Source organism: Gobius niger (genome assembly GCF_951799975.1).
Source record: "Gobius niger genome assembly, chromosome: 13".
NCBI classification, from domain to species: Eukaryota; Metazoa; Chordata; class Actinopteri; order Gobiiformes; family Gobiidae; genus Gobius; species Gobius niger.
Window position 1 is genome coordinate 31,143,585 of NC_136864.1, and position 27,082 is coordinate 31,170,666.

Sequence of the window (27,082 nt, forward strand, 5' to 3'; positions counted from 1 at the left end):
TGTCCTCTCCCTTTTGCTTTATTCTCTCATTCCCTCTGTTCTCTATCTCTGTATACTCTCCCTTTCTGCATCTCGTCCTCTCCCCCTTTACCTCCCTCTCTCTGACTCTTTCTCTCTCTATGGCTCCGTTAGCCAGGTCTGCATGGAGTCATCGTGTATGTAACTCATCCATCCGTCCACTTTCTTTCGCTTTGTCTTGGTGCTGGGTCTGAGCAGAGATGCCTCGAGGTCGGTATGCACACACGCCTCCTCCAGCTGTTCTGGGGCGATCCCGAGGTGACGCCAGCTCAGAGACCTGGTCCCTCTAGCGTGTCCTGGGTCTTCCCCGAGGCGACGAGAATCTGAAACAGATGCCCAAGCCACCTCGGATGGCTCCTCTCGATCTAAAGGAGCAGCGGCTCTACTCCGAGCTCCTCCCGGGTTACTGAGCTCCCCAGCCCCAGCCACCCTGCGAATGAAACTCCTTTGGGCCACCTGTATCCGCAACCTTGTCCTTTCAGTCATTACCCGGATGTCCCCAGGAACCCTTCGCACCCATCACAGTCTCTTCAAGGTTATGCCTTCGCGGAGGAGACTGCGGAATCTACGGGTCAGTTCCAGTCGACTGAGGAACAGTTTCGTACACGGGGCCATCGGGAAGCTGAAGTCCCAACCCTCTTCCCCCTCCCCCCGCTCCACAATCAAGGATGAGAGAGACATAATTTCAAACCATGGTTAGACAAATAAAATATCTTGAATCTTGAATGACCACAGGTGAGGGTAGGAACGTAGATTGACCAACTGCACTGATCCGTCTGTCGATCTCACGCTCCATTCGTCCCTCACTCATGAACAAGACCCCACGATACTTGAACTCCGGCCAGAAGAGGGCGCCACCTTTGTCCATTGGGAAACCATAGCTGTTGGAGAATCTGATCTTCATCCCAGCTGCTTCACTCTGGGGTGCAGACCGTGCCAGTCCAGCAGAAAGTCCTGATTTGATGAAGCCAAGAACATCTGCAAACAGCAGAGATGAGATCCTGAGGTTTAACCACTGAAACTTGTGTTTTTGTTTATTTGAATCTGATCGTGCTCAGAGCGCACTCAGACCTAAAGCCAAAAGTTTGCTTTCCTTCCCACGGCTCAGCCTGCTCTAGTTTGTGGAGGTGGGGTTTGAGACACAGGCGAAGTCTGAGAGCCAATTACGCAGAGATGTCTGCAAAAGTTTGTTCTGTTTGGGTTTTGTTAGAGTTGAATTCATTTCAGTCGTAGACACCGCTCTGTATGGTGCCACTCTCCGCTTATTCTCACTTGTCACCTTCCGGTCGTCGGCTCCTGCTGCTGGTGCCAGCGCACTGTCAAGATAAGCTCCTGATTGGCTGTTGATTGGTCTCAGAGTCTGGGTAACCCTCCCAGATACAGCTCTGTCTGTGCTCTCCCTTCACTGTGACTCTCCCACTCTGTTCAGACACTGCTTTGCTTTGTGAGCGCCTCCCAGTGTCTCACTCTCTCCTCCTCCATCCCGACTCCTCTCCTCCTTCAGCATCTCTCTCTCTCCTCCTTCCTCCCGACTCCTCCTCCTTCAGTGTCTCTCCCTCTCCTCCTCCATCCCGACTCCTCTCCTCCTTCAGCATCTCTCTCCCTCCTCCTTCCTCCTGACTCCTCCTCCTTCAGTGTCTCTCTCTTCAGTGTCTCTCTTTCCTCTCTCCATCCCGACTCCTCTCCTCCTTCAGCAACTCTCTCTCCTCCTCCTCCATCCTGACTCCTCTCCTCCTTCAGTGTCTCTCCCTCTCCTCCTCCATCCCGACTCCTCTCCTCCTTCAGCAACTCTCTCTCTCCTCCTCCATCCTGACTCCTCTCCTCCTTCAGTGTCTCTCCCTCTCCTCCTGACTCCTCCTTCAGTGTCTCTCTCTTCAGTTTCTCTCTCTCCTCCTCCATCCTGACTCCTCTCCTCCTTCAGTGTCTCTCTCTCTCCTCCTGACTCCTCCTTCAGTGTCTCTCTCTTCAGTGTCTCCCTCTCCTCCTCCATCCCGACTCCTCTCCTCCTTCAGCATCTCTCTCTCTCCTCCTTCCTCCTGACTCCTCCTCCTTCAGTGTCTCTCTCTTCAGTGTCTCTCTCTCCTCTCTCCATCCCGACTCCTCTCCTCCTTCAGCATCTCTCTCTCCTCCTTCCTTCCGACTCCTCCTCCTTCAGTGTCTCTCTCTTCAGTTTCACTCTCTCCTCCTCCATCCCGACTCCTCTCCTCCTTCAGCATCTCTCTCTCCTCCTTCCTCCTGACTCCTCCTCCTTCAGTGTCTCTCTCTTCAGTTTCTCTCTCTCCTCCTCCATCCTGACTCCTCTCCTCCTTCAGCATCTCTCTCTCTCTCCTCCTTCGTCCTGACTCCTCCTCCTTCAGTGTCTCTCTCTTCAGTGTCTCTCTCTCCTCTCTCCATCCCGCCTCCTCTCCTCCTTCAGTCTCTCTCCCCTCTCACTCTTGTGAACATGGCTTGTGCATTACCAATCCCCAGCCGCCTCCACAGATCCCTCTCCTCTTTGCAGGAGCGGAGCTGTCGAGTGGGGTAGAGCTCGACAGGGAGTGGCACTCTTACATAACTTTGACAAAACTCACTTCTGCTTCACCGGACACTGGTGCAGTCACAGACGGCTCAGTAACCACTTTATTATAAAGAAAAGTAAATACTTGGGGTGTCCTATACAGTGTAGTCAGAATGAACATTGTAAATGACCTATAATGGCCTAGTCATTAAAGGAGGTGCACATCTATGGCTTGCTTCAATGTCCTCTTCAATCTCATATTGATTCCAGTATTTGAATACCTGATCCCGCCAGTTCTTGGACGTCGAAGCAGGGCAGGGCGTGGTTAGCACCTACAGATGTGGTCACTTCTGTCAGTCGCCTCAGGGGAAACTGTGACACTGACGTGCACTGAGGTTTGTAGCTGGTGAGGCACATGTTGTATAGACTTACAATGTATTCTCACTATATTGCAAAATGCAATTTAAAAGACAACACGACATGCACTGCCAGGCCTCGAACCTATGCATGACTGTGGACATCTGTCTGTGGCATTTCATCCTTTAAAAGCTGGTCTAGTCCATAAAGTTTTCACTTTTAATCACCCATTTACATTAAAAATGCCTCTCCTAAACCGTGCAGAGGGATATCACAGACTGGTTTTAGACACAGCGCTCCCTTCGCTTCAGAAGGCGGTTTAAAGACACATTAACAGGTTAAATGTGTCGTGCATGAGCCTGATTCTTTATCGGGCTGAAGGAAAACCATGGCTTTCAACAACAACAAAAACATTTGCAAGTGTATTTTATTTATGGGGCACAGACTGGGAGAGAGTCCTGAATGAGCTCAGCTCCGCCCTCTTCATGCAATATCGATGTCTTTACCATCTTAACCACACAACTGATGCAAATCATGGGAAATCATCACCATCAGAAAAAGATTCTGTTTTTACTCAGTGTGTATTCAGATTGTTTTCTACAGTACGGCGAGACAGGGCAGGGGAAAACATGGATTTTTCACGCAGTGGTCAATGTTTTTTGCTACTCTTCTCCTTTAACATCATCAGTTTGCACAATGCTTTTTTTTCTATGACGCTTTGTCGTTAGCGAGGGAGGCGGAGATATCCCAGAAGTAGTATTTTTATGCATGAAATGAAATTTTATACGGAAACATAAAATTACAGAAAACTTGCTATACATTTTTTCCCTCATATTTATTTGAGTAATGTTCAGCAACTGTTTCAAATTGATATCACATATACATTTTTTTGGCAGTTTTCCTGCAGCGTCTCACCTTCATTGTTTTTTTCCTCCCCTGACATGCACCGCTCTACACCACTGGCTCACTCCTCTTGTGTGAAGCCCTTTGGCAGACCTGTCATGTGTAAGCGCTATACAAATAAGAGTCCATAACTTTGTGCAGCGCCATACTGAGATATGTTCTTACCTGAGCTTAGACGAGTTGATCCGTACCTGTCTGGTCTTTGTGCCCGTGGAAGAGCTTGGCAGCTTCCAACTTCACCCCCGTTTGGAGCTATAGGAATACACCGGGAGAGGCCAAATGCTAACAACATCTTTGGTTGTGTGTGAGTGAGGGGACGCACAACGACCAGACACATCAACTCGTCTAAGCTCAGGTAAGAAGAACATATCTCAGTATGTAAAAACGGTGGCCTGTTCCTTTAAATAAGACCTGCGTGTGATCATACTATTGTGACCAAAGTGACTAATGAAAGTCAGAGCAGAGATCGAGGCCGGTTTGCTGGTGTGAACCTTGTTTTCTGGGCTCTGCCTTGTACAGTATTTGACAGAAAGTATTGAACAGACCCCGGCGCCCTGTGACAGTGTGAGCCCCTGTTCAGTGAAGGACGACTGAGAGAGACAATCCATCATCTGCCAGTTAGTAATATCACAGTGCACGGAGTGTCAAAGGCGAACTATACGGGAGTGACAAACCAGGGGGATTTTCATGGACAAAACTCAGATACACTCACTAAAGGAGTGCACAGGGAACAAAACATAAACTAACCCATACATGCATTTTAGCACATTGAGGGCCAAAGAATACTAAAAACTTGCTTTTGCTTTTTTTTTTTTTTTTTTGAAACTTGAAACTCTAATACACCTTATGTGTGATTTTGGCAACTCTGTGATGAACAGAAGTGAAATAAATGATCAAAAACTTGTGAAGTGTCACGATCTGGATATTTTCTATATAGATATTATGGTTTCTTTTTTTTTTTTATTCAGAGGGGGCGTGGTGTTGTGTCGTGAACAGCGGTAATCCGACACTTCTCTCTCACTCTCTGGAGCGTGTTTGACAAAGCAGAGCGGCTTCACATGGACAGATTGAAACAATTGAGATTCTAACGTTTCTCTGAGTTTTTAAATGGTCAAAATTGATCCATGGAGGCTGAGAAACATCCTGTTAAAGTCTTCAATCTGAGAACCAGGCAGTTTAAAGGTCCTATATCCTGCAAAATCGACTTTTTAGAACTCTTAGCCATGTTGTTTTGCTATTTCCTTATCAAAAACACCCCCAGAGTGGTTTGTCATTCACGCAGCTCTCAGTAATCCTCCTGAATCCTGCTCTCTGAGCAGCTGCACCGCCCTCTGCTGGTGAACGACTGAGTGTTCAGTTGTGTCGTCACAGCGGAACGGAAGTGCTCAACGTCTGTAATGCAATGTCTTACAGCCTGATTTTAATTTGTAAAACAGCTTTTGCTTTATTTCTGTCGTAAGAGAGAAGCAAAGAGAAAAAAGGGGGAAAAAAATAAATAAATAAAAATAAAAAAGGATGTGCCCGAGGTGCTTTCAGGTCAGCTGAGGCCAAAACAAACATCCCTGAGCGTCTGAACAGATCAGTCATGTTTGCGCTGCAGCTGAAGATGGAGCTCGTTATAACCTACTCTGGACACACATGTTCTTTATTTTACCTAACGATAATGTCACGGAGAAAAAGAAGCGCGTTTGGCTACGAGGACGGGATTTTATTCAACCTTTTTCAAGGAGAGGCCACTCGTCTGTTTTTTTTCTCCGGGATTCAGCGACTATCACCAAAATATTGTTTTTCTGTGACTGTCTTTGATGGATGTTTGGTGAACCTTCGCCAGAATCAAAGTGGATTAACTTTTATAACCAACGAGAGTCCCATAATGTAAACAGCGATGGACCAGAGGGTGAGTCAATCCAAACGCGTGCTAGCTTGTGTGTTAGCATATTAGCATGTGTGTTAGCCATTTATGAAGCTGTTTTGCAGATGTCAACTCCGTATAACTGCATCGTGAAGTGACTTCACTTATTGCTGTTTATTTATATTACGGTAAAGTATTGCGGAGAGAGGGGGCGGAGTTAACTGAATCGAAGCGTTGTGTCTTCCGGGTTTGAAAAATACCTCCAGAAAACACTTATATTTATCACTAAAATGAGTGCTCCATAGTGGTAGAGGTACAATATATCATATAAATGCCTATACTTAACTTTGGAATGGCTAAAATAGCATGATATAGATCCTTTAAATGCACACGCCAAAAAAATAGATCGATAACACACAGTGTTTCAAAACATGTCAACAATGTTGTGAAAATTGACTTGAAACAGAGATATTTAGGCATTTGTCTCTTCCCATAACGCTAGTGTCTGTCTAGAGAGGAGGGAGCAGGATAGAAGAGGAGAGAGGAGGAGAGCGGAGGAGAGAGGAGGAGAGAGGAGGAGGGAGGAGGAGGGAGGAGGACACAGGAGGAGGGAGGTGGAGAGAGGAGGAGGGAGGAGGAGACAGGAGGAGGGAGGTGGAGAGAGGAGACAGGAGGAGTTAATCAGAAAGGAGAGTGTTTCATAAAACACGCATTATCTCCGAATCTAGAAAAAAAGGGGTTTTGATTAAACTAGCCTCTGTTTAGCTTAGATTTTACAGGAACCGAGGCACGTAGAATTAAACCGTTTTCATCTACGGACAGCTTAGAGTCTCACCTTTCAAACGAGCCGTAGCATGTGTCCATAGCTGTAACACAGAATATGCTGTGGTGTTACAAACATCATGAAAAATGGTCTGGATTGGTGGCACTATACAGCTAAATCCCAAAAACAGAGCGGCCTCAATGTGTTTAGAGGAAAAACAGTGATGGCTTCAGTGGGTGGAATGGATTGTGAAGAAGGTCAGGTGCTCTTCAGGATCAAAAAGAAAACGTGTAGGTAGAAAAAAGGTACAAATGAAAAGTCCTTTATTGAATGTCCATTCAATAAAGAGCCAGTATTTCCTCTGTATCAGCTCATTATAAAAGCAACAAAAGCAGAAGAACAGGAGCCTGGATCAAGTCTTTAGTTGTTGAGTGACAGCTCACAGCAGAGGGACCAGGGGGCCCCACAGGGAAACACTAACACAGGATGTAATTGTAAATTTTGAAAAAAATAATAATAATTAATTAGCAATAAAAGAGTGTGCGCTGCTGTGATAAATGGCTCCACCACTTCCTAAAGCCGTCTTTAACATCTGAAGACAACAAACAATAACACAGACCACCATAATCCTCTGTTTCATTTCTTTCTTGATTATAGTTGTTGTTTTGTGAAGGGAGAGTAGAATGGCCCCTTTTGACAAGTCATGATTCAAAATGTCTCCTAAAATTAGCCTCAAATTGAAACTGCATAGGTAAAAAAAGAAGAGACGTTTGAGGAAGAAGAGGCATCCCTAATGTGCTCTAAAAGACCAGAGGGCGTAGCACACACGTGAACACTGACTCCGCCCACTTCTCGTCACAGAACTGTTACACGTGCACACATGTTTTTTTGTATGTGACTCGCACAGGCAGCACGCCTTCCCCTTTGTTTACCCTCGCCGGTGCTCCGGTCCTTGGCAGAACCTCAGAGTGTTATTGATATGAATGTTCCTCATCACACACAGACGGCTCATCCATCCCGCCGCGATGGAGGTCAGACAGGGGTTTCCCGCCCCCCACAGCAGGGCCTTGGCTCAGGATCGTAAATCAGGATGAACCTGCCCCGTCCCTCCTGAGGTTTGGATGTGCAGAGTGTGCGGACATGGGACAGGGACAAACAGGCCAGGCCAATGCAGTACCGGGACGTACCACATGGAGGAACCCGCGGGGACCTCTTTGAACCATGTTTCAGTGCATCGTCTGTACCGGGCTGTTAGAGGATGAGGATGTTTCAGTGCATCGTCTGTACTGGGCTGTTAGAGGATGTTTCAGTGCATCGTCTGTACCGGGCTGTTTGAGGATGTTTCAGTGCATCGTCTGTACCGGGCTGTTAGAGGATGTTTCAGTGCATCGTCTGTACCGGGCTGTTTGAGGATGAGGATGTTTCAGTACATCCAGTCTTTCGAGGCTGAAAATGCACTTTGTAATTGGTTCTAAAAAGCGACCCTCAACTTGCTCAATATCGACATATGTTGTAGTTCTAAAAGACATTTTAATCAGGGCCGGATGTCTATTTAATGTCTAAAAGACATTTTAATCAGGGCCGGATCTAGAAAAAGAAATTTCTGGGGTGGCAACACATTTTACAATGTGGAATGTTTATAGTGGGGTACGCAAGTTTTGCTAAATCGTAAGGCAGTCTTTCTGTTTAGATGCAGATGCAAATTATATACAAATAGTAACATTCACCATAACAAAGTAGGGGGTTTCTAACTCATTCAAAGTTTGTTAAAAAAATAAAATAATCATCATTATCATCATGATCATCATCGTCGTCTCGGAGCCCTTTGGCTCCTTGTTTAGCTGTAAAGTTGTTATAATTCTTTGTCCTGTCAAAAAAGCACTTACTGAGAGTGAGCCTCTGTAGCTTCTGGAGCAGATGTGGGACATCACATGACATCAATGGGGTGGCTGTTTGTTGAATAAGTCAACAAACACTTGACTTATTCCTGCCTCTTTTCAAACTACATTTGATTCCTGACCTGGTGTATTTTAAGATGGGGCGTATACCTGCTGCTGGTGCGAGCAGCAGAAGTACTTCGATCTGTATTAGATAGTATAAGTAGGAGAAACGTATTGTCCCTGTGGGGAAATTCATTTGCAGTGAGTAAAAAAATACACAGACAACAATGACCACAACAACCAGATCCAAACACTGACAACATGTAAAGAACAGGCCTGAGCTCAGACCACGCCCATCCACCTCAAAGTTTGAATTATGTTAGTTATACTTCATCATCTTTACATCATCCTTCTTTGTTTAACGTAAAATGACTTGTGGCACCAGTGACTGCCTGGTCCTGTTTTCAGACAGGGCGGGGCACCTGAGGGGGGCTGTACTATATACTGCTATAACTGTACTATATACTGCTATAACTGTACTATATACTGCTATAACTGTACTATATACTGAGCTGTACTATATACTGCTATAACTGTACTATATACTGCTATAACTGTACTATATACTGCTATAACTCTCCAAACAGAGGATGTTTTGAATCCAATAATATTTGACCTGCTTTATCTAGAGCTCGGGCAAAATAAATGTCCTGCAGATCCTTCATGTATAACACAACACACTACACACGGCACACTACACATTACACACTACAGATTACACACGACACACAACACACGATACACGACACACTACACATGACACATGACATACTACACACTACACATTACACATTACACATTACACATTACACACAACACACAACACACAACACACGATACACGACACACTACACATGACATGAGACACATGACACACTACACACTACACATTACACAATACACACGACGCACGTCACATTTCACACTACACACGACACACTACACATTACACACGACACATGACACACTACACATTACACAATACACATGGCACATTTCACACTACACACGACACACAACACACGATACACGACACACTACACATGACACATGACACACTACACACGACACACTACACACGACACACAACACACGATACACGACACACTACACATGACACACGACACACTACACATTACACATTACACACGACACATTTCACACTACACACGACACACGACACACTACACACAACACACGATACACGACACACTACACATGACACATGACACACGACACATGACACACGACGCACGTCACATTTCACACTACACACGACACACTACACACGACACACTACACACGACACACAACACACGATACACGACACACTACACATGACACACGACACACTACACATTACACACTACACACTACACACTACACATTACACGCGACACACTACACATTACACACTACACATTACACACTACACATTACACACTACACATTACACGCGACACACTACACATTATACATTACACATTACACACTACACATTACACACCACACACCACACACCACACCCAACACATGATACACGACACACTACACATGACACATGACACACTACACACGACACACTACACACGACACACAACACACGATACACGACACACTACACATGACACACGACACACTACACATTACACATTACATTAGTCTTTCGAGGCTGAAAATGCACTTTGTAATTGGTTCTAAAAAGCGACCCTCAACTTGCTCAATATCGACATATGTTGTAGTTCTAAAAGACATTTTAATCAGGGCCGGATGTCTATTTAATGTCTAAAAGACATTTTAATCAGGGCCGGATCTAGAAAAAGAAATTTCTGGGGTGGCAACACATTTTACAATGTGGAATGTTTATAGTGGGGTACGCAAGTTTTGCTAAATCGTAAGGCAGTCTTTCTGTTTAGATGCAGATGCAAATTATATACAAATAGTAACATTCACCATAACAAAGTAGGGGGTTTCTAACTCATTCAAAGTTTGTTAAAAAAATAAAATAATCATCATTATCATCATGATCATCATCGTCGTCTCGGAGCCCTTTGGCTCCTTGTTTAGCTGTAAAGTTGTTATAATTCTTTGTCCTGTCAAAAAAGCACTTACTGAGAGTGAGCCTCTGTAGCTTCTGGAGCAGATGTGGGACATCACATGACATCAATGGGGTGGCTGTTTGTTGAATAAGTCAACAAACACTTGACTTATTCCTGCCTCTTTTCAAACTACATTTGATTCCTGACCTGGTGTATTTTAAGATGGGGCGTATACCTGCTGCTGGTGCGAGCAGCAGAAGTACTTCGATCTGTATTAGATAGTATAAGTAGGAGAAACGTATTGTCCCTGTGGGGAAATTCATTTGCAGTGAGTAAAAAAATACACAGACAACAATGACCACAACAACCAGATCCAAACACTGACAACATGTAAAGAACAGGCCTGAGCTCAGACCACGCCCATCCACCTCAAAGTTTGAATTATGTTAGTTATACTTCATCATCTTTACATCATCCTTCTTTGTTTAACGTAAAATGACTTGTGGCACCAGTGACTGCCTGGTCCTGTTTTCAGACAGGGCGGGGCACCTGAGGGGGGCTGTACTATATACTGCTATAACTGTACTATATACTGCTATAACTGTACTATATACTGCTATAACTGTACTATATACTGAGCTGTACTATATACTGCTATAACTGTACTATATACTGCTATAACTGTACTATATACTGCTATAACTCTCCAAACAGAGGATGTTTTGAATCCAATAATATTTGACCTGCTTTATCTAGAGCTCGGGCAAAATAAATGTCCTGCAGATCCTTCATGTATAACACAACACACTACACACGGCACACTACACATTACACACTACAGATTACACACGACACACAACACACGATACACGACACACTACACATGACACATGACATACTACACACTACACATTACACATTACACATTACACATTACACACAACACACAACACACAACACACGATACACGACACACTACACATGACATGAGACACATGACACACTACACACTACACATTACACAATACACACGACGCACGTCACATTTCACACTACACACGACACACTACACATTACACACGACACATGACACACTACACATTACACAATACACATGGCACATTTCACACTACACACGACACACAACACACGATACACGACACACTACACATGACACATGACACACTACACACGACACACTACACACGACACACAACACACGATACACGACACACTACACATGACACACGACACACTACACATTACACATTACACACGACACATTTCACACTACACACGACACACGACACACTACACACAACACACGATACACGACACACTACACATGACACATGACACACGACACATGACACACGACGCACGTCACATTTCACACTACACACGACACACTACACACGACACACTACACACGACACACAACACACGATACACGACACACTACACATGACTCACGACACACTACACATTACACACTACACACTACACACTACACATTACACGCGACACACTACACATTACACACTACACATTACACACTACACATTACACACTACACATTACACGCGACACACTACACATTATACATTACACATTACACACTACACATTACACACCACACACCACACACCACACCCAACACATGATACACGACACACTACACATGACACATGACACACTACACACGACACACTACACACGACACACAACACACGATACACGACACACTACACATGACACACGACACACTACACATTACACATTACACACGACACATTTCACACTACACACGACACACGACACACTACACACAACACACGATACACGACACACTACACATGACACATGACACACGACACATGACACACGACGCACGTCACATTTCACACTACACACGACACACTACACACGACACACAACACACGATACACGACACACTACACATGACACACGACACACTACACATTACACACTACACACTACACACTACACATTACACGCGACACACTACACATTACACACTACACATTACACACTACACATTACACACTACACATTACACGCGACACACTACACATTATACATTACACATTACACACTACACATTACACACCACACACCACACACCACACCCAACACATGATACACGACACACTACACATGACACATGACATACTACACACTACACACTACACATTACACATTACACATTACACACAACACTCAACACACGATACACGACACACTACACATGACACACGACACACTACACACTACACACTACACATTACACACTACACATTACACACTACACATTACACATTACACACTACACATTACACACTACACACTACACATTACACGCGACACACAACAAACTACACACTACACATTATACATTACACACTACACATTGCACCTTACACCTTACACACGACACATCACACACAACACATTGCACATCTCGAAGCACCTACAGACACTACTTTTCCAGTCTTGTAATTCATAATACTTTGAAGTTTAGCATCAACTAATCAAGGCTGGGACAGACATCCTGACTGCTTCACCTACAGCAATAACAAATATGATATAACTGATATAATTATTGATCGCACACATTAAGAAACATCACTTGTTACAAAAGAGGACCATTCACTTGTTCACACACAGCTGCTGCTTTTGAACCTGGCTCTGTGGACCACTGCGGTTCCATTGCTGCAGCACCTGGCTCAGTAAATGAGGCCCCAGATGTCTCATGGTCATATGAAAAGTTGAAGTGAGTCGTCTGTTTGTACGTGTTGTGGATGATGGATGCAGAGGAGAAGCAGATCAGGCTCGGGTCACGTGAGCAGAGCTGCTGCATCATCCTCCTCGTGTTTGTTTCCCACACGAGCCATGTCTGACATGCTTTGTGCGTCGCCATGGAAACTGCTGCTCACTCTGCCGTCTGGCCGTCACCATGGCGACCGGTGCCCGCCTGGTGCTGCCGGGATGCATGTGTTTCCGTGGCAACAGGGGTGAGCCGGTCCGTTGTTTAGGAGCGCAGGGATTGGACGGTTTTGGGAATAATGTGCTGCTATTTCAAACAAAATGCAACACGCACTGATTAAAGCCCCACTGCGGAGCTTTTCACCCCAAACAAAGAATAAAATACAAGGGAAACATTCATTATTTATATGGTCAATATTTTTTTCAGTCAATATGACCCAGAACTCCTCTGAAAGAACTACTACAGAATCAGCCCGACAACCGAGCAGGCCTCACAAGTGAAAGCTCTCCAAAGCTAAATGCACTAAAATGATTTGTCACAGCTGCAGCCTCTTTTTGTTAGTTGTGACGCAGGATTTTATTCACAAGCACGTTATTCAAAGCGTAAAAAAGTGGCTTTTAACAATGGCATCTTAGATAATGTGACTTATCTGGCTGGTGTTATTAAGCTTTTATATTCAAAAGTCTTGTGAATGGCTCTTTTAAAGGAACGGATCCCAAAGACTATGAGTTAAAAATCGCAAACGCTTCTCGATGTTTGTGTCTCCTCCTCGGGGCGGCAACTGTTCGATCTGTAGAAATGCAGGGATGAAACATCGCGTCCCAATTAATGTAAGTGGATACCAACGGGCGAGCCCTTGTCCCGCCCTATTGCGCTTTTCTGTTTGTTTCAGTTTACAGGTGGTTTTCCCAACAGAAGCTGGTCCGTATACCATGTATGTATGTCCACAAAATAAACAAGAACATTCTCCTCAGTTTTATTTTGTGTGACTAATATGTCAACAGAATGAAACCATACATTTAAACCTGGGTCGATTGATTGTTTTAGAGTTTTTATTTACCAACTCATTAGTTGTTACCAATGAGTCAGACTGCAGGCTGACACGACCCATCCATCCATTTTCTTTGGCTTTATCCGGGGCCGGGTCGCGGGGGCAGCCGTCTCAGCAGAGATGCCCAGACTTTCTCATCCGCGCGCCGCACACCCAGCGTGTCCTGGGCCTTCCACGAGGCCTCCTCTCAATAGGATATGCCTGGAACATAGACGTGAGCAGAAGGGAAGACAACATGCACTTGTATTAAGTTAGCATGAGTAACACAGCTCACCTCCCTCTCCATGGCTGAAGCCCACAGCACCATGTTTGTCGTGAAAGACATCGCTGTATTTGTTCCACAAAAGTCCATAGTCCAAAAAGTGTCTCTCTTCCTTTCAGTTATTGATGTGTTGTCTCCGTTAGCTTCCCACTACGTTAACATTGTCAGCGCTGTGCCCTCAACTGTGCAATACAATCAGGCCACATCCCGTTCAGACGGAGATCACATGCAGGTCGCATTTAAGAGTAATATGAACGACTTTGCAAAAAAAATATCGAAATTGAGATATGTTGGTGTATGTTTGGAATTTTATGACAACAGTTGCTCTTGTGACATAAATAATGACCTGGGAATGATCCACAATGTGCCTTTAAATGTTCACTCAGGTCCTAGAGGTTGATGTGGAGTCCATAGGCCTGATCATTATTTGTTTGGGATTGGTTCACTAATGTGCCGTCTGTGTAGGCTCTCAGTCATACACGAGTTCTTGAGTCATCTAATGTACTCTGAAGTGCATCACATTTCCCATCCAAAAGGCTTTGGTAATGCCCCTGCAGGCCATAAGCGTCACTGCATATTGTTTTTTTTAATTTCCTCATTAATTGTCCGTGAGAGTAAATACTACGCTGACAGAAAAGACAAAAGGAGAGAATGATAATGTACATTGTGCCGTTACTCAATTACACAATGGAGATACTTTTTGGCTGTAATTACTGCTAAGGTTGCGCTACCCCACAGCTAGCTATGCCCGTTAGCCTGTTAGCTTCTTCTTCGTGATTCCATTAGTGTGTATTGCACCTCCGGCCCAGTGCAGGGATAATTGCACCACCACCGAGTATGGTGCGACTGAATAATGAGAACAGTGAGAATCTCAGTAAGACAGGCTTGTGAAGTGTAAGGCTTTTTTATTATAATATTATTACAACGTTACCGACTAAACTGAGGGTGTTTTCACACATGTCAGAGCGTCTTATGGCTCGACCTGAGCCTGCCCTAGTCCCATCTGCATTTACTTCAGAGTAGTTCAGTCCGTCTTCACACCGCACCTGCAACGCCCCAGACTGCGCCCCAGACTACGTCCCAGACTGCACCCCAGACTGCACCCCAGACTACTCCCCAGACTGCGCCCCAGACTGTACCCCAGACTACATCCCAGACTGCACCCCAGACTACGCCCCAGACTGCACCCCAGACTGCACCCCAGACTACTCCCCAGACTGCGTCCCAGACTGCACCCAAGACTACGCCCCAGACTACGTCCCAGACTGCGCCCCAGACTGCGCCCCAGACTACGTCCCAGACTGCGTCCCAGACTGCGCCCCAGACTACGTCCCAGACTGCGCCCCAGACTGCGCCCCAGACTGCGCCCCAGACTACGCACCAGACTATGCCCCACACTGCGCCCCAGACTATGCCCCAGACTACGCACCAGACTATGCCCCAGACTACGTACCAGACTACGTCCAAGACTGAGCCCCAAAAGTGCCGCTCTCAGGCCCCTATAGGTCAACCTAACTAGAGCCTGTGTGAAAACTTTAATAGTCATCTCTTAAAATCATTTCAGAAAATCATTTAAAAACATTTTACTGAAATACATTGAAATTCTACTCGTATTTGACTGACAGATGCTTCCGTGTCAATTTCGGTGCATGCGTTTCCTCTCAAGCCCCTTTGTCAAGTGGGGTACCACAAGGATCAATACTTGGCCCTTTATTGTTTTCCTTGTACATGCTCCCACTTGGCTCCATTCTGAGAAAACATGGCATAACTTTTCACTGTTATGCCGATGACAGTCAAGAAGGGTGATCCACATGCTGTTAGGCCCCTTTTCGACTGCATCAGCGATATCAAAGCATGGATGGCCCTTCACTTTTTATGCCTAAATCAGGACAAAACTGAAGTCATGGTTTTTGACCCTCCTGACCTTGGCTTTTTGTTGGATTTTATCAAGCCGGTTGTTTCCAATGTGGGTGTAAGAGTCGATCCTGAACTCAAATTTGAGAAACAAATCAACGCAGTCGTTAAGTCCAGTTTTTTCCACTTAAGAAAACTGTTGATATTGAAGTCCATTTTATCAAGGCAGCATTTTGAGACTGTAATACATGCCTTTGTAACGACCAGGTTGGATTACTGTAACAGCCTTTATGCTGGTGTGAGCCAGGGGGCGCTCTCTCTCGACTGCAGCTCGTTCAGAACGCTGCAGCTCGGCTTTTAACAGGGACTCGGAAACATGACCATATCTCTTTCAAAATTCTTCTCTTTACTTTTAAAAGTCTGAATGGCCTCGTCCCCTCCTATCTGTTTGATCTGATTCAGCCTTACGCCCCCTCTCGTGCTCTCAGGTCAGCGGATCAGCTGCAACTGTGTCCCAAAAACCAAGCGCAAACTTTCGGGGAGATGGGGCCTTCTCTGTTGCTGGCCCGCGGCTGTGGAACCAGCTCCATTAGAGATCAGACAGGCCCAGTCCCTGTTTTTAAATCTCTACTACAAACGCACCTTTTTTCTCTGGCGTTTAACGCAAATTGATGTTGCTGCTGTTGTTGTTGTACTTTTTTCCTCATATTTTACTGTAAATATTTGTATCTGTTTCTGTGTGCGGCACTTTGGCCAACTGTACAGTTCTTAAAGTGCTTTATAAATAAAGTTGGTATGGTATGGTATGGTATGGTATGGTGTGGTATGGTACTCAGTTTCACTTTCTCCTTTAATCTGAAATAATTCCAAGTAGCCCCTGCTAAGTGCTCAGTACCCCTGGTTGGGAAACACTGTGTTATAGGATGTGTAACAGAAGAGCCTTTGAAGCATTTCCCAGATTTTCATGTAGGATTATTGCAAACTCCTAACCTGTAATCGTTTTCCGTACAGCTCTGCTTTGTACTCGCGATTTGTGGTATTGGAATGTGCTGAAAATCAATAGTTGCTCACGGGGGCACATTTCCTCTGGATCTATGACATTACTATGGCGACGCTCCTCCTGAGTCCACACTCAGGCCCGCTTCAGTCCGACTTCAGTCCTGGATGTGCGCCGCACACCCGTGTCCTTGTGCCGTCCTTAGATGCAGTAGATGGTGCAGTGTTAGCAGTCTGAGAGTTGGCTCCGGGACGGGGGTGTTATTGGCCTCCTGGGGGCCGAGCAGCAGGGGGGGCCCAGGACCCTGCTGGGGCCTAAGGGAGATTTCAGTGGATTTACGGGCAATGTTATCCATCAAAGAGAAGGTGGGGAGGAGGAGGCTCTGAAGGTCTTTGTGCTGGCATTGTCTAGTATGGGTTTGTCTTGACTTTGCAGCCCAATCAGAACCAGAATGTGCGAAATAAACAACTTTATAAACGGCACTGTTCACTTATAACTGACTCTGAAAGTTTCAAACATGCTGCTCAAGCTCAGGCACAGAAATAACAAATATTCAACCAAATCCCAACCTTTAGTTCAGACCGCTGCTCGGGTGGTTTTGCAAATGTGGCTTCAGTCATGTCCTCCTAAAATGTATCAAAAGTGCGTCATGTTGCGGTAAGTTCAGATTTCCTATATACGACTCTCAGATGCTGCTGTGGCTCTAGCGCTGCATTACCTGCTTCATTCTGTTGTACAGGACATCGCTCATAGCTTTATTGACTGCAATGTCATGTAGCAAGACTGTCAATCATCTCACACTGGTGTGGGCACCCTCGGGTGGCAGTGCGTGGGATTAGCTCCTATGAGGTACATCAGCTCCTTTCCTCACCCCCTCCTAACTGCACTGACACAGATGCTCCTGGTCACGGCTGACGATGACGCACGTCCAGGTCAGCGATGAGGAGACGGAGCTTCCTCAGCTTATCTACTCTTTTTACATGCAGCCTTGGTCTCGCGTTGCCACAACAGCCCCAGGTCGTGGTCCCTGGGAAGACTCGCCAGGGTCACGGCAACGGCTCATGGGGATATGAGTAAACAAACAAACAGAAAAATAAAGGCATTTGAGCTTTATCAGGGAGTGCTTTGTTTCTCTATGTTCTGTAACATCGTAGTTTGTTTTCTTTTCTTTTCAAATGGATAAACAGCAGCCTTTGAGTCGGACTAATGCTTTAATACAAATATAAATCTACAGTGAAATAGACTCGATCAGACTCTATTACTCAACTTACCTGAGGGCCTAAAGGTCAAAATGAGGGGAGGGGGGGCCCTCGTAAAATCTTGGGATGGGTGGGGGGGGGGCCACGATGCTCTGCACTTCGGAAGTAGCTGCTGTAAGTGGTTCTGAACAAATGCTGCCTTCATGTGCTCTGGTAATTATGGTCATTACCACTTGCCGAGTGGAAAATTGCATGTTCCACCGGGATACTGGGAAATCGTTTTGATGCCCAAGCTCCTGAGACGAGATAACCTTTGACCCCTGAGCATGATGGAGAACAGCGACAATATATTTTTTTTACGCCTTTTAACAGATTGTTTTGAAGCCTAAAGTTAATATCATCTCGTTTTCAACTTAACAAGTGTGTGTGTGTGTGTGTGTGTGTGTGTGTGTGTGTGTGTGTGTGTGTGTGTGTGTGTGTGTGTGTTCTACATCATGTGAAACAGGGTTTTTCCCACAGATTCCTGTTGAATTGATCATTAAATAATCAATGAAGCTGGAATCATGGTCACTGAATTGACCATCACAGACTCAGGTTTTCTTTCTTTTTCACTTGATAAATATGGAAAGAAATGTTCCCCCGTTGAGAACCAGAGTTTTCGATATATTTCATTCTTGATTGAAGTTAATATTCAGTGTTCTGAGAGTAGCTGAGAGTCTGCAGCGGTGTAAACATTGAAAGTGGATCTGGTGCTCCCTCTAGTGATCAGATATAGACATTGCATTGATTTAGAGTTTATAGTTGAGGATCCGCACTGGGAAAACATGGCATCTTGTCTAAGATCCAAATGTCTTAAAAGTGGCTGAAATGTTTGGATTTGTGCAGATGTTGAGTCGGTTTGTGCTGTCTTACTGCCAATGGAACAATGATTTCATGTATTATGTGCCTTATGTTAATGTACAAGTTAATTTATCTTATTATGTCCGAAATAACACTTGCTTTGTTGATGATCTTATTTCAAGAACCATCTGAAAATCAGCGTAACATGTCTTCATTCAAACAACCTCATAACTAACATGTTAGGGCAGGGGTCTTCAGACTTTTTTCTCTGGGGGCCACATTGTTGTTCCTGACTGTGATGGGGGGCCGGACCGGGTTGGCTATTACATAGAATTGTATGACCCAGAGCAAAATGCCTCTTTGTGAAGTAGAGATGACTCGCCTGCACAGTCGTCCCCACTACTATATCCACAAGAGCAACACTTGATTCAGGCTCATGTTTGTTTCAGTGGTTTGCAAAAATAGTAATCAAGTCTTCACACTATTTTAATTTCCATTTATTTATAGTTTCAAATAAAAAATCATTATGTAATGTGACCAAAGTAATAACTTCTCACACTTGTATTGTGCTTTACAAGCCTGTGTCACAAGTTTCTCAAAGTGCTGTTGTCATTATTAATTCTCTCCACACTCAGTGGTGGTAATCTTTATTTACCACGGGGCTATAATGTGTTTATATTCTGATCTCTTATGTAAGTGCCCTCTGCTGGGCACCTGTGGAACTATTTTTTATTTATTCAAATTGCCCCCTAGTGGCTGGAATGAGTAAACTGGTTATTTAGTTTAACTCCGCACAGGAATGGGCTAGAGACTTACTTTTTTTTTTGACATACTCAGGGATTTGTGCTCTACAAGTCGGGGGCCGGATTAAATCATCTCGCGGGCCGGATTTGGCCCGCGGGCCGTAGTTTGAGGACCCCTGTGTTAGGGCATATGAACGGGCACAATCAGCAAATCACTACATATATTTGGGCCTGTTCTAAATTTAGAGAGACATTTGGGGACATTTGGAGAGGTAAATGTCAGGCGTCTCCATGGGGTCGAGGGCCCAGGCTTTTACCAATGTGGCTCATGTTGAAGTCTTTTCTCAAATGTTACTGCTCCTGGACCGGCACTTTGAACTGAACATTCTGTTTTAAAAGCATCGGATCTGTAACGATCTGCCCGATCTGTCCCACAGATTCCTGATTGTCCTGGGCTGCCTCATCCTGGCCGTCCTCACCACCTTTAAAGAACATGAGAGGACGTCTGCGCACATGCTCGTGGTCGTGGTGAGATTACAGCACACACTCAGGCACAGAGAAACACCATGGAAACGTTTACAATCAGCTTTTACAGACGTGCCATGAAAGGAGTTTCTATCTTTTAACCAAAGTAAAGCCTTAAATCGCACCAAAGCCTTTCCCTGTCAGTCCCCAAGCGCCTTCCGTCGGTCCTGTAGGGGCTGGTGATGGAATGAATGTGGCCAGTTTCTAAATGTGATAAGCCGATAACGTAATAACACTGTTGTGCCAATAATGTAATAATTGTCATGGTTGGAGTGGTGGAACGAGGAAAATAAACCCAAAATGCAGGACCGCAACAAAAACTGGTGATGTTTAATAACTGAAGGAATCCAAAATAACAAAATCCAGAGACAAAATGGTGAAACAAAACTCCAAGGAAACGAGGCTGACACTGACAATGAACTGACAGAGGACAAGGGAAACACAGGAGTCTAAATACACAAGGAAACACATCACAACACAAGTACAGCAAGGACAGAACACGTCAAAATAAAACACAGGATAAGGCCAGAGACAAGGAAACACACCAAAACAGAAAACAGATCATGACAATAAGGATTTACCGGCCCATGTTATTACATTTTTCACACATGTAATAAACTCAGTCAGTAATGTATGTGCTGTAATGTGCTGGTTCTTCATCAGCTTTTGTATTTTACTGCTTTTATCACCATCTTTTTTTCACTGATAATAACTTAAAGTAAAGGTTGCCGGTTCCAATCCATGCTCCCACATGTCCATGAGGTCGCTGTGTCCTTGGGCAAGGCACTTCACCCCTCGCCTCTGTATGAATGTGGTGCGTGTGAGAGTGAGCGGCCGATGGGACTAACAGTAAGTTCCTGCTTCTGAGTCTGAGTCTTTTTCCACCGCCGACTAAAACACAGTTTGGTTCAATAATAAGAGGATAATGATCGAAACTATATGATGATGCCTTTCTGCTACAGCCACAGCTGCCCTTGGTAGGCTGCTAAACTGTGCCATTGGTCTGCTTTACACTCTGGGCCATGTCGTAGGAAAAGGCATGTGAGACGCGACAAGTTAGCAAGGAAGGGGCTACCTGGGGATTTATTTAGGCCAATAAATAGACCAGGTGAAAGCATTATTTATGATATAATCTGGATTATACACATGTTCCTGGGTGAGGCATCGAAACCAGGTCTCTAAAGATCTATATTTTTTTCGGTACCTGCTTTCGATACTTTTATTTTAGTACCTGAACTTTTTTCTGATACCATACTGGTATTGTTACTGGTATAGATCCAGACGGCATCTGGTCATAGGAGGGGGCGTGGCCTCGCCGAGGGAGTTCACTCTTTTTAGCCATTTTCTGGCGAAATATAAACATAGACATGAAAACAAGTCTAAATGGGCTCCATATGGATGTTTATTCACAGCAGAGAAAAACGTCAGTCATAGCTAGCGCTAGATAGTGTTAGCATTAGCACGATGTAGAGTTCGGGAATGTGATGTCATATCACTAAGCATTATGGGATTAGCAGCAATTGTAAACTAATGGGGATTTTAAAAGTGAAAACACTGGAGTTGTTGTTCACATTAAACACGTGGACACCACAGGTGCAGATGTTTCTACCAGCAGTGACTCCGCAGACAACTGTTGTTCCAGGGAAGGAAGGGCCTGGTCAGTGCTTGGATGAGACCGTGAGGAAAGCCTGGGGAATAGTGAGTGAGTGGTTGGTGGTTGTCAGAGGGGCCAATGACGCAGACTGGTTGCCTCGCTTTCGCCAATCTACCCTAGGGCAGCTCTGGCTACAATAGTAGTTCACAACCACCAAATATGGAGTGAATGAATAATGCAATGTAAAGCGTCTTTTGAGCGTCCAAAAAAACACTGTATAAAACATTATCATGACCATGTGTCAGTTCATAAATGAATGTCTTCAGTGAGGATCTACAGTGTAAGTCTTGAAATGAAGGAAAAACCAGTACATAAAAAGTGTAGTTTTTATTCCATTTTACCGTTTACCTGGCCTTGTGAACAAGCAAATTGCATATTTTCTTTCAAATGTTGGCCTGGTGTCTGGAGATGCCAGACCAGCTGTGTGTGATTTACTCTGCCTCCTCCCCGAGGGCAGTAGTTCGTACTCACAGTGGCCTGTGCGTAGATCGATGCTCCTGCTGCTCACCTCAAGGTTTCTGTTTTTCCTCATGTTCCAGGAAACGTTTGCCATCTTCATTTTCGGGGCGGAGTTTGCGCTGAGGATCTGGGCCGCGGGCTGCTGCTGCCGCTACAAAGGATGGAGAGGAAGACTCAAGTTCGCCAGGAAACCACTCTGCATACTGGGTAACTCTGGGACTAGACTGGGACTAAAGCAGGATTAAATCAGGACTGAACCAGACTACAGGACTAACCTTCTGCACTGTGGTTTGATCCATGGTGGAAAGACCGGAAACTAAAGCAAGACTGCAGACTAAGGACTATAAGTGTTAAGTTGTGTGGTCCAGGACTGAGCCAGGACTCACCCGCTGTCCCCTCACTCCCTCAGACATCTTCGTGCTGATTGCGTCCGTGCCGGTGGTGGCGGTCCGGAACCAGGGCAATGTCCTGGCCACGTCCCTCCGGAGCCTACGGTTCCTCCAGATCCTGCGCATGCTCCGAATGGACCGGCGGGGAGGGACCTGGAAACTGCTGGGCTCGGCCATCTACGCTCACAGCAAGGTGACCAAACATGCACAATGGGTTACTCCTCCAGCCAAGCTAAAAAGCTAAAAAACAAGCATAATAATTCAAAGGGAACGTTCATCTTAATTATGTTTCTCGGTAAAATCTTTGAAGTTGGGAGAATTTCAGCTTCATGAGGAGTTTCTTTTCTCCTCATTGAGCTCAACACAGAATATTGATCATTCATCACTTGTTTCATGGGGATATGAACATGAGGTCACACACGGGGCACATTCTCTGTTAAATGACCTGGAGAAGAGGACGTGTGTCGGAGTGAGTGCTGTCGGGAGGATGGGTCTAGTCACCTTTTAAAGTGACAGCTTTTAATCCTTTTGTAGTCATGACCAAGTTAGAAGAATAACTTCTGTTGTAGTGAATAATCATAGTTGTATTTCAGTGAAGCAGCATTGTAACGAAGAAAAGTTGTGAAGAACAGTTATTTTTTTCCATTTTTAAGTTAATGTCATAGATAGATATCAGTTCCATAACATTTTGACTCACTTCTTTTTTATTTTTTCATTTTTGCTGAATAAGCACATTCAAGTACATTAACCAGAAATATACCTCAAACAAATACAATCAAAGGAGCAATAAGACATAAAGGATCAAATCAATAACAAAGGTGTAAGGGTGTTTATATTCATAAAGATACAAAATCATAACAATTCATGTCATTTCAGCTAAAATTGATTTTTATTTACAATGGTTTAAACAAAAAAAGATTGAATGTGTAACCGGTTCAGAGTGTAAAGATAATCTAATTGATAGATTCACAAACATAATGGTTCTATTGGATAAATCCCAGTGTGGCTGGTGATGTAAACCTTAGGTGTGGCTAAAAAAACAACAACTATCCGATGTACTTAAACCTTTTAAACATTTACTGTATAAATGGCAAACAGCTACTGTACACAACATCATTTAAACAGCAGACTGTTACTTAATAATACATTTACCCTCAGCACAATATGAGAGCATAAAGGTTTATGTAGAGTTAACAACGATGTGAACCGTGGTGTGGACATGGACTCACCGGTAGCATTGAGGACCCTCACGTCCTGATGTGTATTTAGCCTCATTAAAACTCCATAAACACACGGCAGCTTCCTCAGCTTCCTTGTGTCTCCAGCGAAAAGTCGTCAGAAAACAAGAATACCCGTATAATCCACTGGTATTTGCTGGTTTCCCATAGTGTTTACAGAGACCGCGTGCAAGTGAAAGTGACCAAAGAAGAGTAAAAAACACAAAAACGCCTGACACTCATTTCTCATTAGCAAAATCTTTAACATAAATATGTGCATAGAGCCCATTTTGTACATGTATGTGAGCTTTACCAATCTCCACCTGACGTGACCTCCGGCGTGTGGACAGGAGCTGATCACGGCCTGGTACATCGGCTTCCTGTCCCTGATCCTGGCCTCCTTCCTGGTTTACCTAGTGGAGAAGGACGACGTCTCCATGGAGATGTCCGACGATGACACGCCCACAGTGCAGCCCCGCCCACAGGACTTCGACACCTACGCCGACGCCCTCTGGTGGGGGCTGGTAAGAGCACACTCCCAACATTTCTACATAAATATGGCTGATTTCAGTGCACCTTATTCAAGGAACTAGTGGAGTTTCCTTTGTTTTTCCTCTGGAATAGTAACCCATTATATTACTGTGCTGCTTTAGTATGACAGTTAAAGGAACAGGCCACCGTTTTTACATACTGAGATATGTTCTTACCTTAGCTTTGACGAGTTCTTTAGGACCTGTCTGATCTTCACCCGTGCCTTCAGTCACGTAAACACAGCGCAGGCGGCGTTAGCATTTAGCCTCTCCCTCTCTCCACTATAGCTCCAAAACAGGTCAAGATAGAAGCTACCAAGCTCTTCCACGTTTTCCCTATTTAAATATGGTTACGTGAAAAATGTGGAAGATGAAAAGTACAGGATAATCTAAAGCTGCAGATACCATAAGCTAAATCACGTAAACAACGTGGATAGCGGAAAAAAGGACCCCGAAAGTATTGATATTGTATTGATTTAAAGTGGCTCATCACTATCAGTCAATAGACAAAACACAAAATGTGTTTAAAGAGTAACTAAACACCAAATCCACTTTTTTTTGCTGATAAATTGTCTGAATGGTTGTTGAATAGAGTTAGCTACATGTCCCAGTCAATATTTTGACATTTGGTGCAAACTTGTTCCAAATCTCACTTTTGTGTCTAAAACCGCAGGGTTAGCGCCCCTACTGGTTTCACGCAGCAACTACATTTGATATTTTGTGGTTGGAGGAGAGTGTGTCCACGGCGTCCACAAAACGTCATCAGTTCTGCCCGTGGTTCTGCCTCTGTGCCTCTGTGGCCCCGCCCACTCAAGCCTCCGCCTCCGTCACGTAGCAACCAGGACACGCGTCGCGCACACACCGCCTGAGCTCATGAGTCAAACCAGTAGATGGCGCCCCTGCGATGCTCACACTTCGGCTGAGGTGGTGTAGAGGAATAAATCCCTTAGAAAAGCTACTGTGCGATGCTCTCTCTCTGTTCGCAGTCACTGACAGCGAGCGAGTCGTCTACCAGCGGCCATCTTTTCTTTTTTTTTCGTAGGATAGTTGCTACTAGTGATGCGCGGGTTGCGGGTTCCACCGTCGTCTTTACAGCAGGTTTTTGGCGTAAATATACGTCGGATTTTCATAAAACAAGCAGCGTTTTGCAGCTTGTGATCCAGAGAACGCTTTTGTGGAGCTCATGTCTCCTGTTTTCCACCGTATGTGCGACTGTGTGACTTCGCGTTAGGCTGACCTGTGCTCTCTCCCTCTCTCCCTCTTGCCCAGCGCTCTTCGGAGGGAGAGAGAGAGAGAGAGCGATGACACGCCGGTGCTGTTCAAACGGATCATATTTGTAACGCGTAATATTTAATGGTTGCGGGTGCTCCAAATGCGGGACCCGCGGGTTGAAAAAAACCCTGACCCGCGCATCACTAGTTGCTACATCAAACAATCACAAGTCATGAGAGTGCACCAACTCTCCTACGAAAAAATCAACCTTGCGCACAGTGGTGACAGCGGTAACAGCCGTCTGTCAGTCCTGTCAGATCGAGGGGCTTGGTCTGAGACTGTCAACAGAGCAGACCCCGCCTACACACTCGCCCCCCTCGTCTCCCCCAAAGCCTCCGAGACCACCCCTTTCTCAGCAATTTTTGACTTCCGTTTGTGGGTGGGGAAAGGCTCTGCCACGCCCGTTTAGTTGCACTTTAAGCACGTGTTAAAGGGCGGGTAGTAAGCATTGTTGACTTTTTAGAGCTTTTTACCACTTTGCAATCCTGTTCCCTCATCAGAGACATTCCTATAGTTGTGTTTTGAGCCATTCGCACATGTTTGAGCAATCTTTGAATATTCCGCTGCGACTTGTTCTTTGTGCTCATACAATGTTCCTCTTTTAATACCAAAATCTATAACGTATAACATAAGTCCGTCTTTGTAGCACAGCATATTTATTGAGATAAGTGTTGCATTTTCTTATATATGTGCGATAGTGGCCAAGATGTGTTTGAGAATAATATCAAATATCTGAAAAAAAAGACCTCACATGTGTCTTGTGACTCAGTACTGCTGCTTTGTGCCTCAGATCACACTGACCACCATCGGGTACGGAGATAAGACCCCGAAGACGTGGGCTGGGAGGCTGCTGGCCGGTACCTTTGCACTCATCGGAGTCTCCTTCTTCGCTCTGCCCGCGGTGAGTTCACCGATGATGGGTTCACACGCCCG

General features: G+C 44.9%; 1 protein-coding gene across 2 annotated transcripts in view; it reads left to right on the forward strand.

The window, feature by feature from the left end:
• The window catches only part of kcnq3 (potassium voltage-gated channel, KQT-like subfamily, member 3), a 98,640-nt gene that overhangs the window by 54,537 nt on the left and 17,021 nt on the right, over positions 1–27,082 (forward strand). For both annotated transcript variants that reach the window (XM_079570123.1, XM_079570124.1), the window contains exons 3-7: positions 20,541–20,631; positions 22,822–22,948; positions 23,151–23,323; positions 24,698–24,871; positions 26,940–27,050. In XM_079570123.1, coding sequence (XP_079426249.1) covers positions 20,541–20,631; positions 22,822–22,948; positions 23,151–23,323; positions 24,698–24,871; positions 26,940–27,050 — 676 coding nt within the window. The remainder of the gene's footprint in view (positions 1–20,540; positions 20,632–22,821; positions 22,949–23,150; positions 23,324–24,697; positions 24,872–26,939; positions 27,051–27,082) is intronic.